At 44.6% G+C, this 17,967-nt stretch overlaps 1 protein-coding gene across 1 annotated transcript in view; it reads left to right on the top strand.

Annotated features, from left to right (window-relative positions):
* Positions 1 to 17,967, top strand: part of Shc4 (SHC adaptor protein 4) — a 94,169-nt gene that overhangs the window by 22,119 nt on the left and 54,083 nt on the right. Inside the window, exon 2 of the mRNA XM_032904121.1 lies at positions 8,527 to 8,597. Coding sequence (XP_032760012.1) covers positions 8,527 to 8,597 — 71 coding nt within the window. The remainder of the gene's footprint in view (positions 1 to 8,526; positions 8,598 to 17,967) is intronic.

The raw sequence follows: 17,967 nt of genomic DNA, 5'->3' as shown, positions 1-17,967 counted from the left end.
GCCTCGTGGTAACCCAGGTTGACTCTCTGGCAGAGTGCTGCAACAGGAAGAACTACTTGTGGCTTCAATGTTGTTCCTACAGGAGGTCATAGCCCTGAAAATGCTCCCATGGTGGTATTTGCCTCAGGGATGGCCCCAGTCTGGATGATTTTGTCTGTGTTCAGGTCTGTAGGCAGAGATGAACCCTCCCTCGGTTCAAAACATTTCTCATGTGTAAGGGGTTTTCAATGGGAGTAGGACGGTTGGAATGAGGGGGAATGATCGGCATACTTGCTTTGCCCACTGATGACCAGGGAGTGCCTTTTTCAGATTAGAAGGCTTCCATGCACAATCGTAGGCGACTCGTTTCCCAGTACATTCATTGTTTTAAGGTGACAGAAAGACCAAGATTTTTATTGTATATTCTGTTTTTTGCTCCAAAGTAATTTTATTTGCAGGATCCTAGGTTTCCCTCTGTCAAAGAGAAGTTCTTTTGAATCAACTTAAAAGCCTCCCCTATATCTAAAACTCTTCAGGAAACTCTAGATGCCACCAGCCTGACTTTAGATAAATCAGCGATGGAAGTGGACTGGAGACAGTTCCCTCCACAGTCTCTGAGTGAAGGAGTCTGCTCAGTGGGGCGGGAAACAGATAGGGTTCTAGTCCCAGAATAATAGGCCTTGCCAGCCCCAATCCTCCCATTCGGCTTGGGTTCTCTCCTTGGGCACGAGAGCTCCCCCTTTGTAAAACACTCAGAAGGTACAACCTGCTTTTTGAAGGCTCCATTTTTGTGAGTACCAAGAACTCCAGATGGTTGAAATTCCTGATATGCCAAGTCCCTGTTTGTAAACAAGTGAAGTCCAGGTTTTTAAGCTTTGACCTTGGTGTAGAAAAGGTCATGCTTAGATAGAGAGATGGATGGATGGATGGGTGGGTGGGTAAGTGGTTGGGTGGATGGATGGGTAGATGGATGGGTATGTAGGTAGGTAGATAGATAGATAGATAGATAGATAGATAGATAGATAGATAGATAGATAGATAGATGAGTCACTTTAATTGACTGAGATGTATTTGAGGAGCTGCTGGGGGCCAGGCAGTACACCAGGTGCTATCATCCTACTGCTTTTCATTACTAATCTTCCAGTGAGAGAGACAAAATGGGCAAATAGCATTTTCAGCAGTAGAGATGTGAAGAGGGCAGAGGATGGAGGGAAGATGGTGGCTTCCTGCTTCCCTAGATATTACATCACTCCTAAGAGAGGCAGTGCTTGTCAATACCAGGCATCTTCCAGGGGTTGTATTTTGAGTGCCACATCTTACCAGTATCAAGGAAGGGTTTCTCCATCTGTTTCCAGAAGACCCAGTGAAAGCCAGCAGAAGAACTTCAGGCAACCTAGCTCCAGGGTTCCCTTAACAGACACCATACTCCTTTAAGAATGAATATGTTTTAGGTGGTCCGGCCAGGATACAGGCTATTTTGAGACTTCCTGAACACCGTTTCTAGAAATAAATCACTTATTGCACTGTCAGAGGTGCAAGGCAAATGATGACTAAGACACCGCCCCCCCAGCCTGTCCTTGAGAAGTCTGTAGGGCAGCTGGGGCTTAGACATTGAAACAGTGCAGTCTCATTGGATCAGTGCAGCATAGGGGTGTGACCAAGAATCTCGGGGATCCCAAAGGGCAAGCAGAGAGCACTGCCTCCAGGGTATTGGGCGACGTTTCAGGCTATAATAACTTCTCATTCTGGGTTGGTTTTGTCGGCCACTCATACCTGAGTGGTTTATTCCAGGACCGTGTACTGCCTGCAGATGTTGCTTGCTTGACTTCTTAACTGTCATAGCCTCTGAGCACTTGCTTTACTGGGATGTAGTCACATGCCATACAGTTTATTTCCTCAAAGTCTGCATTTCATTGGGTTTTATCTTTGTATATTCATAGAGTTGGAAAACCATTACTAACTGGAAAACATTGTTATCAGCTCTGAGAGAAACCACACCTGTGCCCTGGCCTTCTCATCTCTATTTCCTTAGCTACTCACCTTCTTGTGCAGAAGACAGAAAATGGACAAATGTGTGGTATTTTCAATAATAGGTGAACGAAGAGAAGGAGAAGGAGGCAGAGGATGGAGGGGAGCGAGGATGGCAGCAGTCTGGGTTATTTTCTACAAAAGAAATCATACAATATGGACTCTTGGCTTCCCACCCTCAGAATAGTGATTTCAGAGTTTCTTTCTGTTATAGCATGCTTCCACACCTCGTCTTTTTCATTGCCAGGAACCATTTGGGGGTTTGGTTGTAAGTACTTTCTCCACATCAGTCAATGAACAGTGGCACGCTTCTAAGTTTGGCGCTCTTAGGTATACAACTTTGATGAATGGTTGTGTGTGCACTTTCTATGTTTCCTGTGTGTTTTCGGTTTTCCTAGGTCTCCTCTAGGGGCAAGAATGCTAGTTCATACAATAATTCTCTCTAGTTTTCTTGAAGCAGTGCTTAGCTGTCCCCTCATGGCTACATCTTTTTACGTTTTTAGTAGTGTGTAGCAGTTGTAATTTCTACACATTCTGGGTTTTTATGGTTTGGTTTGCATTTCTCTAACCAATGAACCATGTCAATAACATTCCATATTCTTACTGGTCACTTAAATAGCTTCTCTGGAGTAATTTCGAACCCAGACTGCTAGGGTTGCTGGCAGGGACTCCTACCACTAAGCTACCTTAGACATTTTTAAACACTTCCCTAGTGATTCTAATGAGGTCACGAAACATTTGTGTAGGCTGAGAAGAGCATGAGCCATTGTTTGGACAAAGTGCAGACGGCATGGAAAGAAACAAACAATGGAGACTGATCCAAAGAGAGAGATGATATACCGAGGAACATGTTCTCACAAAAGACAAGGAAAGAGAGGGGTCACTGGGGAGCAAGAGATAGGAAGTGAGCGGGGAGGAAGCAGCTGATAACCCAGCTAGTTTCAATGCAGTGCAGAGGGCGCCTGAACTCTCCCACCAACTCTGCACAAGTTTGAAGGCCTTCGATATGTCTACTCCTCCACACAGGATTAGGACTGGAAGTGGAGACGGCCAGCCTCATGGTCATGAAGGGATGTCTTTCCTTCCTTATCTATGTTTCTCCTCCCACCCCAGAAGGAGGACTAGAAATTGTTTAAAGTTAGCAGGAAAGTCCTTCAGTGTCCAGTGTGGTGGCCTCTATTGTTGTTGGGTGTCTGCTTGCAAGGGCAGCCTCACTGAGTGGTACTTTTTTGTTTGTTTGTTTTTTTAAAGATTTATTTATTTTTTCATTTATATGAGTATATTGTAGCTGTCTTCAGATACACCCTCCAGAAGAGGGCATTACAGATGGTTGTAAGCCACCATGCGGTTGCTGGGAATTGAACTCAGAACCTCTGGAAGAGCAGTCCGTGCTCTTAATCGCTGATAACAGACTTTAGTGTTTCTTTCCAACGTATGTTCTTCTCTGTGTGATTTTACACTTGCCAACCACAGAGCCTATCACTTAAATTTCTCTCACATGAGCATAGTAGTCTTCCCTACTCTGAGCCCAAGGGTAGCTTATTATAAAGATGGTGTTCTAGTATACTATTTGTTTCTCTGATTAAACACCATAGCCAAAATTAACCTGGGTAGGAAAGGGTAGCTTACAGGTTGGAGTTCATTGTTGAGGAAATCCAGGGCAAGAACGTGGAGGCAGGAATGAATCAGAAACTGTAGAGGAATGCTACTTTCTGACTTGCTTTTGCAACTTGCCCAGCCTGCTTTCTTATATAACCCACCTTCCTGGGCCCTTCCACATCAATCACTTATCAAAAAAATGTGCCCCCAAAATGACCATGAGCTAATTTAACGAAGGCAATTTTTCTCAACTGAGGCTTCCTTTCGCAAGTGACGTCAGTTTGTGTCAAGTTGACAAACACTAGCCATCACAGAAGGGGTCTTTCTGTTGGTTCAAAGGTCCTTAACTCTCATTAATAAGTGAAATGTTGTCTGTTTGTTTAGTTTTTTTTTTAATTCTAATACTACAGATTTACTTTAAAAAAAAAAAGCCAGTCTTAAGGTTTCAATGATTCCCAGGTCCCAGCAAAGGGACCACATCTCCAGAACTCTGAAGGAAGGGGGTAATACACGAATATGGAATCACCTTCACTCGCTCTTCATTGACCAAGCATCCACCTTCACGGCCCCTGGCTCATCACTATTACTTATCTAGATAAACGAAAAGAAAGGAGTGGCAGCCAAAAGTGGGCCAGCAGTAAGGCTGCAGAGATTTTCGAGCAGTGGTTCCCAACCTCCCTAATGCTGCCACCCTTTAATACAGTTCCTCATGTCGTGGTGACACCCCCCCCCAACCACACAATTATTTTGTAGTTACTTCATAATTGCAGTTCTGCTACTGCTATGAATTGTAATGTTAATATCCGAGATACAGGATGTCTGAAATGCAACTCCCAAATGACCCACAGGTTGAGAACCACTGCTCTAGAGTAAACTGTGATTCAGTCTCAGTAAACCAATGAGAAGAAGCCAAGCACTTGTCCTGAATAAGCTTCAGTGTTCTTGTCTATTCCAATAGAGGTAATGATGATTCACCTCTAGAAAGAGAGCCAACCCACTCTTTTGGAGGCTGCCCTTGTCTTAGGAACAGAAATTAGGTCTGCCTTTAATAAACCAAAGGGAGGCATTGCTATCTCTGGTTTATCCTAACAAACCTCTCCTCCAGGCTTGCCATTCAGCACCTCCTTACTTCTAAGGTTCAGAAATTCCTAAACAAAGAAACTTACAGATTGTTTTTAGGCACACTCCCTCCCCAACTCCACTGGGGCTTAGACATGGCAAAAATCCATTGTGGTTTCTTCCACATATGCTCCAGGCTTGGAAGGGGAATTGTCCTCACTGATGGCCACCTCTATATGACTCCTTTTTCTTGAGAACTTTGTGTCATATCAGAGTGAGACAATGTCTCCACCCCAATACTGATAGCTAACTGTGTGTACTGCCGTGGAGGTTCATCAGAAGGGAAGATGCTCCTACAGCAATGCTGGGCCTGTCCTAGAAGGACACAGGTAGGAGGTGTTAACACAAAGTACGTGTGACTAAGAAGGAAACCTTGGGGATAGCACTCTCCTTCCTGTCTGGGCTGGTTGTCTCCAGGGCTGAAGTATAAAAATATACTACCCATGAGTATATTATCAAGAGACCCAGACCTATCAGTGGTGGCAACCAACCTATGACCTTTCTACTTGTGATGATTAGTGTTGCCAACTTCACAGAATCTAGAATCACCTGGGAGATGGGCCCCGGGGCGTGTCTGGGTAGCAGATGCAGTTATCTTGACTGTATTGAGGTGAGAAGACCTTGGTGGTCCCATCCCCTAGCTGGGATTCTGGGTTGCATAAGCTGGACAAAGGAAGCTGAGCACAGTTGTTCATCACTCTTTAGTTTGACTGTTCTATGATCAGGTGCTTCAAACTCCTGCTGCCTTGACTTCCCCACCATGATGGACTGTAACGTTGAACTGAGAGCCAAAATAGAACCTTTCTCCCTTGAGTTGCTTTGGCTAGGGTACTTTATCATAGCACCAGAAGAAACTAAGGAAACACCCAAGTCTTTTTATGAGATATCCTGTTTTCCTTTGGCCAAACCTTCATCTCCCTCTGCTACTTCTCTCTACTCATTTTAAAGGCACAATAGAAAACTAAAAATAAAATGAAGAAAAGGTACATACAGTACAGCACAAGATGCTTACCGTAGAGTAAAATGTGTTCTTCTCTCCCTTCCTCCCTTCCTCTTCCTTTCTTTCTTCCTTTCTTTCCTCCTTCCTTCCATTCTTCCTTCCTTTCCTTTTCTTCCTTCCTTCCTTCCATTCTTCCTTCCTTTCTTTCTTTTTCTTCCTTCCTTTTCTTCCTTTCTTTCCTCCTTCCTTCCATTCTTTTTTCTTTCTTTTTTCCCTCCTTTCTTCCTTCCTTTCTTTCTTTCTTTCTTTCTTTCTTTCTTTCTTTCTTTCTTCCTTTCTTCCTTTTTCTGAGTACTCTTGGGTTTGGGACATAGTCCCAGGCCCTTCTTTGTGCTTACAGACAAGGAAATAAACAAGCAAACTGACAGATAAATCTGATTCATGGTGGCATGAAGGACACAAGTAAGAGTTGTCCTCATAAGCAACAGGAGCTGACCTAAGGACATTCCATGTTAACTAAAGCTTGCAAGATGAACAAGAATCAGACCTATAGAGTGGAGAGAGATGAGTTAGTCAGGGTACAATGGCAAGTGGGAAGCCCTGACCTTGGGAAGAGTTGAGAACAAGGATGGGGGCCAACATTATATCAAAGCGTGGGAATGGGACACTTAGTAAGGTAAGCAAAGACAAGCCAAGGTCTAGGCATTGGTATTAATGATTCTGTTTTGGTAGTAGATGTGAAGAGATTTAAGCAGTAAGAGTAAGTTATTAATATATTATTTTTACTTTTTATAAATCTCTGTGTCAGAGTATGAAAATGTAGCATCTGTTACATTTTCAGGCATGTACAGATAGATCAGTGTATCATATCGTCTTGAGTTAGTGATTTATAACTGTCAGGGAAGGCGCCCACCTCACCACCAAGTAGGCATCCTGGAGAATTGGAAGTGTGGCCCAGACCTGCTTCCTGACTGGTGCATAGACTCCATTCTTCCCCAGACTGGTGTGTAGGAGATGAGGTGAATGAGTCAGGCTCTGGAGTGAGGAGGACAAAGAGGGCCATGTAGTCGGAGCAACCAATGAGGACTCTCAGGCAGGCCTTTTGGTCAGCCTCATTGTGGAGTGTAGACTCCAGCATTCTCCACCAACCTTCCTATTTCTAGAAGTCTCAGTTCCTGTCTCCAGACAATTTGCTTCCCTGTAGTACCTGGGCCTTAGAGGTTAAGAACTGAGTGTACAAGATGTTTTTTGTGTCAGTATCAGACACCCCATGAGGAGTATGACTACTGGGGTCCGGCTGAGAATGTCTCTCCCACACCAGACTTATGGCAGCGACTGAACACAAAGCCAATTTTGGGTTGAGACAGCTTAGACTCCACACAGAAATACTACAAGAAAAAAGATCTGGGGAGTGCCCCCTCCTCTTCCCATCACCAAGGGAGGTTGGAAGGCTTCCAAAGGACAGCAAAACAGGAAGTATCTCATTTCTGAGGACCTGAGAGCCCTTTCATCCACACCACGTGGCACTCATACCGTTCCAAGGCAATTTTCAGTGTAGATCCCTCCAGAGTCAATGGTTGCTCTGAGGATCCCTCAGTCTCACCTGCAGAGATGCTTAGAAAACTGTGACTGTGTCCCTTCCCTAGTCCCTCCCTTTGTTTTGTCCTGCTTTGTTCTCTTGGGGGACACTGAATTCCATTGTCAGCTGTCATCCTGTTACTTCCTGGCTCTCCAACCGGTGACTTGCAGTCAATGGGCACCAAAGCAATTCCGAACCTCCTTTTCCTGGCCCTCGTGGTCATGCTAATGACACTCTGGGTTCATGACACTCTGGGTTCCTCTGTGCCCCGCTGGAAGCAGCTGAGTTGTCCTTGACTCACTCTGCTACTTTTTCTATGTAGCAAATTAAATGCTGAGTCCTCATCTCCTCCTCCTTGGTATCATGCCTCCTCCAAGTGAGCCAGCATTGTTACTTCCCTCTCTCAGGGAGCATCCTACTGCACACTCACTGTTACCCACCTTCACACTGACTCAAGCCTCTTTACCCTCATCCCTGATTTGGCTCCCTTTGCTTTAGAAGTCACAATTCCTTTTCCAATACTCCCTGATCAAGCTAAACCTACCTAGCCCTGTTTGGGGACTTTCTCTCTCTCTCTCTCTCTCTCTCTCTCTCTTCTCTCTCTCTCTCTCTCTCTCTCTCTCTCTCTCTCTCTCTCTCTCTCTCTCTCTCTCTTTAAAAACTACAGTGGTCTTACAAAAGATGACAGGACCTTCTTAATGTTACTAAATCCTGTCTTTTGTGCAATGGTATGCTTGTTCCGGCCCTTAGGAAATTGGAGAGTCATGTGTTATTTGTCTCCTGTTTATTTTTGCTTCCTCTGACATTTGTGCAGTTTTGCCTACTAAGCATTGTCCTAAAAGCTTTCCATATGTGAAACAATTTAGCTCTCACAACGATTCTAATTGAATTTTCATTTTTACCAAGGACAAAAACCAATGTGGGAAAAGTTGGGTCCCTAGTTGGGGCCTTGAAAATGAAGATGTGGCAGGGCTGCAATGTGAGTCTGCACCATGCACAGGGTGAAGACCAAAGGTCCACACTCCCAACCTCTGAGCCCAGGATAATTCTGTCGTCTGTCTTCTCCATACTTGAGTTTGTATTGAGTTTGTATAAAGTTTGTAGTAAGCTGCTGTCTTCTAGGATATATGTGCACATTGGTGGTCAGAGATACCAACACAGGCGATGTGCACACCTGTAGCTTCTCTCTGGGGCTGACTCTGGGTGTTGCCCAGGAAGTCACTGTGGAGCTCAAAGGTGCCTCTTCTGTATCTGTGACCTACTTCTTTGTTTTTCTTCCTAGTACATGGGCTGCATTGAAGTGCTGCAGTCAATGAGGTCACTGGATTTTGGAATGAGAACCCAAGTTACAAGGTAAGAGATTAAAACTGGAGGGCCTTTAAGGGGCTGTATCTTAAAGTCTCCGTTGGGTCTCTTATGAAGTCTGCAAAGTCACCAGTGTGGCTAGAAGGGACCGATGCCCCCCTGACCTTGATGACTGGCTTTATCTCCTTGTGTGAAAGCTTTAGATCTGTGTGGGAAAGCATTGGTGTTATATATGAAGACTTACAAAGTGGCTTGTATTTTAGTCTACAGAAATAACTGTTTTCCCAAGTACCAATATGTTTAAAGGTGTGCCTAGATGTAAGGCATTAAGTGTCTCCAATGCATCAATGAAATCTCGCAAAATAAGACCAGACAGGAACTTTTAACAACATCAAAGCCAGACTACCCTGTTCATCTACTTTCTGACACAATATAGCCCTCCATTTTGTACAACGACGTGGGTGGACCTCGACCCAGAGTCACTCCAAGTAGCTTAGTTTAAGAAACCAGAGTCCTTGTAATGCTGGACTCAAGTCCCAAGAACCAGTATAAGGCATGCTTTGTTAGGGTCAACTTTAAAACAAGGAGAGCTAAGTGACCTCAGCTGCCGGGAAGGCTGTGCTAGGAGGGAGATGAGGGGAGGGGAGAGGAGGGAATGGCTTGATAGATGGTTTAGGATGAAGGTTCAGCATCTGTTGGATAGGGTGCCAAGTGTTCCTCAGAGGCTTGCCACAGCTCCCATCTGGCTCTGTGGCTGTGAGCCACCCGTTTAAAGGTGAATGTCCTCGTTATTGGGAGGGAATAACCTTTCTTGATGCTCACCTTATGTGATTCTAGACATAGAAAGGTCCTGTTGTCCAGAAGCCCAAGAATAAAAGACCTTCTCTCCCCATTCAGGAGACTCGAAGTATACAATAATGTGTTAATTCCTGTGCTGGGGTTTAAAAAAAACCTTATCTCAAAATGTTCTTGGGTTATTCAGATCCAAATAGGTTTTTGATATAACAGAATGACCCATATATCCCCAGGCTTCCAGGAACCGCAGTAGAGGGCATGTTGAGTTGGGCTTCTGTCTTAGGTAGCATTCGATTCTGCCTTTCCAAATTTCTCTTCACTCATCATTGATAAACCATTTAGAACCATGCCTAGTGGTCATAACTGTACAGATGTCACAGGAAGAAAAGAGAAAGGAGCCGAACACAGAGACGTCCAATCTCTCAAGTGCTGTAACAAGCATATAAAAGCACAAAACATAGAGAAGTTAGTAGCATTGAGTGAAATCTTAAAATCTTTTGTGAGATGTCAAGCAAATGACATACAATTGTGCTCATGACACCTACCTTAGTCCTTGGACCACAGAAGAGACTTGGTGGATATTCGTTGACTAAATGCTTGCTTTTCTACCTGGCTGCAGTTCCAGTGTCCAGTGGAGTTTCTCCTCGTTCATATCCTGCCTTTCACATTCTTATGCCGTTTGGGCCATCCTCCAAATGACAGACTCTAGACTACTTTCTACCCAGTTGACCTATTTAGGCTTCATTTAGAGAACCCTGTTCCTGAGGAAAGCCTTCCTGTAATCCTTCCTACAGCTGCCAGGAAGAGGGTTGATCTGCTGTTTCCTGGGGTGGGTGCTCAGGACAAAACAATGCTCCCACCTGAGCGCTACAGTCTGAGTGCCCGAATTAATACACCGAATCTCATGTGATGCCGTGATAGTGTTAAGAGAGGATACCTTTTCAAGGTGATCAAGCCACAAAGACAGAGCTTTTCTTGTACGTGGAATTAGTACCCTTTTCAAAGAGGTCCAGGGAGCTACTGACCCCATCTTCCATGTGAAGGTACAGCAAGGGGGTCTCTTCAACGAAAGGAGATGTTGCCAAACACTGAGTCTGCGGGTGCCTTCATCTTGGACTTCCCACTCCCAGGATCGTAAGAAATCTATTTTGATGAGAAATTCATAAATTTCTCAGTTTCTGTATTTGTTATAGAATCAGGAGCCTCAGACGGAGACAGAAAACTTCCTTTCTGTTCACCCGACTGTTTACCCATAGACCCCTTGCTTCACCAGAGCATTTGTAAAGAGTCCACTTAGTGCCTGAGACTGCTTAAGCATCATGGGTCCTGTGTGAGTAAAGGCAAGCGCCTGCTCAGGCGGAACTTAACGTTCGAGGTGGGAGACAGACTATTCAAGGGATGTAACTATACGATGTGCTTGCAGGTAATGACTGGTTCTATTGCTCTAACAACAGTGCTCAGGAGACCGCCCCGTGAGCAGAGCGCTTCCAGATGTATTGTTCCTAGTTACACAGAGAGCGAACATTAAGAAACACCTGAAAGGAAAGACAGCTTACAATTCCACCCAGATAATATCTGTCATTTTGTGTTCAGAATATCTCTCCAAGTCTTTTCTTCCACACATGAGATTACAAAAATATAAATATGCTGTATGATATCTCTACCACACTAAAATTTTTTCCTAGAGTTCCAATTTTTTCCTTGTAGTTAAATATATAAAACACATTTACTATTTTAATGTTTTTTTTTAAGTTCAGGAAATGTATCTTGATTCACACTGTTGTATAATCATTATCAGTATCCACCCCCAGAATGTATTCATCTCCTCAGGCTAACATCCTGTACCCATTAAACACTAACTCCCGGCTGGCTTCCACTCTACCCACCCCCACGTCTCTGCCAGATACTTTTCTGTCTTCTGTCTCTTTTGTCTTGACTAGTTCAAATAGTTTAAGTGAAGAGTTTTTGATTTGTATTGATACTTACTAGCCAGTCATTAGTGTGTGTGTGTGTGTGTGTGTGTGTGTGTGTGTGTGTGTGTGTGTGTGTATTCTAAGGGCTGGTTCCTTGGTTCCCACTTGATCTAATATGTACAAGGCCCTGAATTTGATTCCCAGCACTACCAAAACAAATAAACAAACAGACAGACAAACCAAAGTGAAAGGAAGGAAAAGAAAGAAAGAAAGAGAGAGAGAGAGAAAGGAAGAAAGAAAGCAAGCTTCACCATCAACCACACACTTCATAATACCAGCGATGGGGAAGCAATCCAATCTCTGTGAATCCAAGGCCAGCCTGGTCTACATGGTGTTAAAAAAAGTTTGAAAAATATTTTTACATTTTCCTCCAGAAGAGCTCACATCTTGCTGAGAATAATTCCATTTTTTTTTGAAAATTTTCTCTGAAAATGTAGGTCTTGTTGAGATATTTAGTTGGGTCTTGTTGGGTATTAGTAGACAATGACAGATTCGTCCAGTGTATCACTTGCATGGGAATATTTTATCCGAGTTCAGACACTTTCTGTTCGGCCCCCTTCTCCCATGGACATTAGACTCGTCCAGTGAGTCCAGTGGGCATCTCGAAGTCTCCTTGAGCCCCTGAGCCCCTGAGACAGTGGTTCATTCCTCTCATAAGATCAGAATAAGAAACTGGCGCCCTTCGTCTGCAGCACCTACCCTCCACTCGGCTCTCGAGTGCTCACTCTTTTCTCCTTTACTTTTTTGTCTTCTTTTCTTGTTTTTCTTTGTCTTGGTGTCTGTACCCTATGCAATGCCTGGTGCTAGTGAAGACCGGAAGGGATCATATCTCTTGAAGTTACAGATAGTTGTGAACTACCATGTTGGTGCTTGGAATAGAACCAGAGTCCTCTGAAAGAGCAGCCTTTGTGCTTAACCACTGAGCCACCTCTCCATCCCCTCTCTCCTAATTCTTATCTGGGGGCCTCCAGCCCTGATGCTGTCCCAGATCTTAGTTGTTAAAAGAGAAGATTCACAAGAAAGGGTGAGGAAGCAGACATTTCCTGCTGGTACAGAGAAACAAGATTATTAAGGGATCAAAAGCACACAGTCACATTTGTCTTCCAAGTATCTGGAAATCAGAAAGAAATGGAGAGGAGAAAGGGGGAAATCAAAAGGCATGCGGCAGATGGTCTGACCATTTGCTCTCCTCCATAAAAATGCCCTCCCGGAGACTGAAAAAAAAAAGTTAAACAAAAGATTTCAGTTTGCCCTAGATTGAAAAACACAGAGACAAATCAGAAATGGAGTCATTAATACATGAAGTCTAGCTTCCTCCCCTGGATTAACTATCCACACAATGACAGAAGAAGCAGCCTTCGATTTCCGCAGGATGCCTGCTCGTGCAGGCCTGGTTGGAAACCTGACAGGCGGTAAAGGTTCAGATGCTTCAGGGTAAACCCGAGAAGGCTTGGCTTTCATCCTGAAGAACAGAACTTGATATTTTGAGTTTAAAGGAAATCGCAGAGGCAGCGTGTCTTAGTTACTGTTCTGTTGCTGTAAAGAGACACCAGGACCAAGAAGTTATGAAAGGGAGCATTTGATTGGTGGCTTGCTTAGAATTTCAGAGGATGAGTCCATGACCATCACGACAGGGAACAAAACGGTAAACAGAAGGGAACAGTGGCTAAGGTCTCACACCTTGTCCTCAATTTATCCCCCAGAGAGAGTGAGACTGGGCCTGGCATGAGCTTTGGAAACCTCAAAGCCAGCCTTCGGTGACATACCTCCTCCAACAAGGCTACACCTTCCAGTCCTTTCCAAACAGTTCCACTAACTAGGGAGCAAACATTCAAATAGATGAACCCATGGGGATCATTATCATTCAAACCACCACCAAACCCTGGTGCATCTGAACCTTTAGTTCATCATCATGGTACATGATAACCCCAAGGGGCAAGGCCTCTATCCCTTTGTGTCATGGCCCTTTCCTTCCCTGCATTCGTAATTCATATTTGAGGATGTGACCAACTATGCTAAGCCAACAGCACAGGATCAGCCTACTTTGTTGCTCAAGGGTCAGCTAGGAGGTAATGACTGGCAGTGAATGGCATCAGTTACAGAGGGTTCTCTGAGGGAAACGGACGGCTGCCATTTTATTGTTCTAGAATAGTGAGCCTGCAAGTTCAACTTGCTGTCTTGAAAACTTTGATGCTTTGACTTCAATGGGACGTTAAAGGCAGTTCTTCAGAAACGAACTTCTGTGCACATTTTGCTGTGGATTAAACCTCTGGATCTGGGCGAACAAAGCACCACTGAGGCCCATGGACAGCTCCCTGAGCTCCTACTTGGACCTATTAAGGTGCTTCATTATCTACTATCCTTGGGTTTGAGGGTCTCCCTTAGCGTGGAGCCACCCATGTGGTGGATAGATGTCCTAGATACTATTTTATTGCTGTGAAGACACAGGGTGGGTGAGGAGACGTACAGAAGAAGACATTCAATTGGGGGCTTGCAGACAGTGTCAGAGGGCGAGTCCATGACCATGGCAGGGAGCATAGCAACCGGCAGACAGGAATGATGCTGGAGCAGCAGCTAAGAGCTTGTGTTTGATCTGCAAGTTGGAGGCAGAGAGTGGGAGAGACACTGGGCCTGGTATGAGCTTTTGAAACCTCAGAGCCCACCTCCGACAAGGCCACACCTCCAAATCCTTCCAAACAGTTCCACCAACTAGGGGCCAAGCACTCAAATATATGAGCCTATGGGGTCCATGCTCGTTTGAACTCTCAGTAAATATTGATTGCTTTTTGGTGATGCGGCTCTGAAGCTCTTAAACACTTCATGCTCATTCACAGTTAGAAAAAGGCGAGAAAGATAAAGAGACATAGGATCTGGACTTTTGACGTGAGCCAGAGTTCTAGAAATGGTCCTGGGCAAATGGCTCGGGTCCTTGCTGCTCAGCACAGCATTCGGCCCATTGATACTGTGCATACGTATTTTGGCACAAAGGAAAAGAACGGATGTACCACAGATCCCCAGTCTTGTTTAGTGGGCTTGAGGTCTGGAAAGGTGGCTGTGGGCAAGACAGTGACACTTCTCAGTGCCCGTGTGACAGGCTGAGCCCCAGAGTCTTTCTGTGTGCCCAGATGTGGTGTCCAGTTATCAAGCAGTGGCCAGAAGTTTATTATTAGTTTGTAGATAATAACATCAGCATTTTCATCATATAAACTCTAGCTCATAAGCTAACTGTTCCTGTACATCATGTTACCCATTCGAATAGAGGCTTAGAGGCAGTGAGGAGTTTCCCAAGGTCACATGTCAGTAAATGGTAGCTGTGGAAACGGGGTCTGCTCACCTTCACCTCCGAGGGAGAGCATTTTAAGGGTCACATCTTAGGAAAATGTTAAAGGCCAGAAGTGATAGAGTAACAAGACATGTACTTCCCAGTTGGAATTGAACCTGGCTTTCAAATGTCAGACTCACATAAGTGTGAGCTCATTCTAAAATACCTTCACTTGTAGATCTGCAGCCAAGAGTATTTAGTGTTCTTTTCTCATCTCAACTAAAGAAAGGGAAAAGTAGCCTTAGTCACACATTCTCTGTAGACGAGGGTGGTCTCAAACTCAGAGATCTGCCTGCCTCTGCCTTCCAAGTGCTGGTATTAAAGGCATGGGTTGCCACCATCTGGCCACATAAAAGATTTTGTTAAAAACGGAAAGTTGGAGGATGCCCCTGGAAGTTTTGACTTCGGTCTTTGCAGGTCCAAAGCCTTGGGTGTGACATTATACTACTGGTTTGGGGACTACACTTTGAGAGTCAGAGGCAAAGGACACTGCTTATTCAGTGATTTGGAAATGAGGTCCCCAGTTAGATTGTATGACACATAGAAAACCCTTATAAAACAGATATATGTGATACAGCTTAATGAAGGTTAGTTGATACTAAAGCCCATCCTACTCCCACAACGTTTCCTTCTGTCAACCCACAAAACAAACAAACAACAGAATGAAAAGTGGGGACATGACTCAGTGATTAAGAGCACTTATTTCTCTAGTAGAGAACGTGGGCTTGGCTCCTAGCATCCATACAGCTCACTGTTACCACATAACCATTCATAATTCCAGTTCCAGGGAATCCAACACTCTGTTCTGACCTTGTAGGCTAAATTCGACCTCCTGCCCGATTATTATCTCACTACCTTACCAGCCCAGAGTGCTCAGAATACTTTTAACTAGTTTAAAAGAAATCAAAAGAAAAGTATTTTGTGCTGCGTAGAAACTAAATTTAAATGGCAGTGTCCGTGAGTGCTGTTGGCATTCCAACCATGCCTGATTGTTTGCATGTTGTTTGTGCCTTATACACAGAATACAGAATACAGAATCACACAAAAACCTTACAGGTCCTAAGGTCTAGCCTGCACTAACTAAATGAAAATGCCTAAAGGTGAGATGCCTACAATGTGTGCTAACACTTCCCGGTGTTTCTGCTCTGCATGGCCAAGGCTGAGAGACAGGGCTTAGAGCCTGCATTTGGACGGGCAGATGGAGGCCTCTCTGCCCCCAGGCTGTTAGGTAAAAGAAAGAATTCAGGTCATTGTCACCACCTGTGTGTGACAGGGTGATGAGGCCAAAGAGGTTGAGACCTAAAAACATATCCCTCTCCCTGAGCAGGCCAGGGAGAATCATGACAAATATCTGTCCTAGATTACAGAGTAACTGAGTTGAAAACAAATTTTCTCCACAATGGACTATCATTAAACATACAGACAGTTCAGCCCTCCCTACTGCAGCCTCTAGAACAAGTGTCCCAATTCCTTCACACCCACAAGCACAGCCATTTGGTCAAAACTGGAGGGCAGAACGGTCACCTGTGCCCTGGAGCCAAGGGAAGGTGTCATCAGCCATACCATGAGGTACACTTTGAAATCATTTGCACCTTGTTAAGCTGAAGGTTGCTAGGCCCCAGCCCAGATGTGCGACCAGCGTCTCTAAGACATGCTCCTGACATCTGCACTTGAACCAGCTACCAGGGGGCTACTCAGACCTTCTCAGCTCAGTCACGGCTTACCTAAATGGCCATGGTACGAGTTCTTAGCAGACTTGCAGAACCAAATTGTTCTCCACTATCCACCACTGTGGACTTAGCTAGCCAGACCAGTTAGCAACTCCTCTCAGGGCTACATACGTACGCATTGAAATGATGGTGCTCCCATGTGATGTCCACATGACATTGGCATGGCGTCCATGGCGGATAGGCTAACTGTGCTTCAGAGGAGCTCGTTCTTTGAAGGGGAAGATGTAACAAAAGCTATACATTCATTCCATCAGTAGGTATCTCTAAATATCACAGACATCTCCATGGCAAACTGTTCAACGTGACATTAATCAGGGCTAAATCTTCCTTCCTGGAAGGCTTACTCATCATGTATGATGAATTGGGATGAATAGAGTGGCTGGCTGAATTAGATCACCTTACTTTTAAAACATAAGCTCATGCCTTTCTCCCTCTCTGCAGAGCTAGGCATCAAACCTGCACCTCCTACACGCAAGGCCAATACTTTGACACCAGAACACCCCGAGCCCAGGAAACAGGATACCGACAGCCACACAGCAAGTCAATGCAGTCTTTAACTCCAAAACCCAAAGATTCATAATACTTTACATACTTTATGTAAAGCAGACTTGTCTTAAGGAAGCCCAGGTTATCCCAAAGTAAGGGAAAACTCTTTTGGGTTGACAGTGTTTTACTTGAACCAGTCCTATTTCTTTATCTCCATATACACAAGGCTTGACTATTCGAAAACCCTGTGGGCCACCAGTATGTGGGTGTAAGTGTTCAAATACTGAATCATACAGCTCTCTTACAAGAAATTGTGGTGAAGGGGTGCCAGAAATCATCGGCATTCTATGAGTTTGAGAGGCTTGGGGAAACATGTTAGGAGAGAATGATTTTCCACAGAGTTCTAGTGTGATTCATGGGTCCACATTTGCATCAGAGCCTAAAGAAAAAGCCTGGAGTAGACAGAACAACCCATGTACAATGAGCTGGGTCAGGTTGCCAAAGCGCTTTGGAATCAGATTGTAAGCATAATTCAATTTAAGCGGACAGAGTGGGACGATAACTCATTGTGAGTAAACGCTGGGCACACTGAAAGGCTTTATTTGACTGTGCTGAGACCAGAGAGGCCAGTTTCTAAAGTGAAAGGATGTATTTTAAGAACTGGGTGTACCTTCCTCGGGTGCTGGTGATGCCGGTTGATAAGGGCTCAGAGGGAGTGTGAGGCCTTCCATAGTTCCTCAGTCTGCGGCCCTGACTGCAGGCATTGTGTTCTTATCACGTGAAGGCGAGCTCAGGTCTAAAGTGTCCGGTCGAAGGGTTTTTCACAGTCAGTCTTTCTTTTCACCAAGCTGAACAAAAACAAATGCATAGGCTACCGAGTCTTGATGTTTCGTAGGAAAAGATTTCCCCAGGATGATCCCTAAGCTTAAGGAGGCACGGATGCGAGCACGCAGTCACCATTGTAGGGAGACAGCCAGCCATTGTTTTGGAATTCCTGCGGGCATGCAAAGTCAGGGAATGCCCCTGGGAATCACAGGCGATTCTCTTAAGCATTTTTTAAAAACAATAATCTGGAAAGCCTCTTGCTATGATTGAAATTTGAGTCTCATGTC

This window comes from Rattus rattus, chromosome 5 (genome assembly GCF_011064425.1).
Source record: "Rattus rattus isolate New Zealand chromosome 5, Rrattus_CSIRO_v1, whole genome shotgun sequence".
NCBI lineage: Eukaryota > Metazoa > Chordata > Mammalia > Rodentia > Muridae > Rattus > Rattus rattus.
Note: the sequence above shows the minus strand (reverse complement) of the source record. Positions and strands in the feature narration are given on the sequence as shown.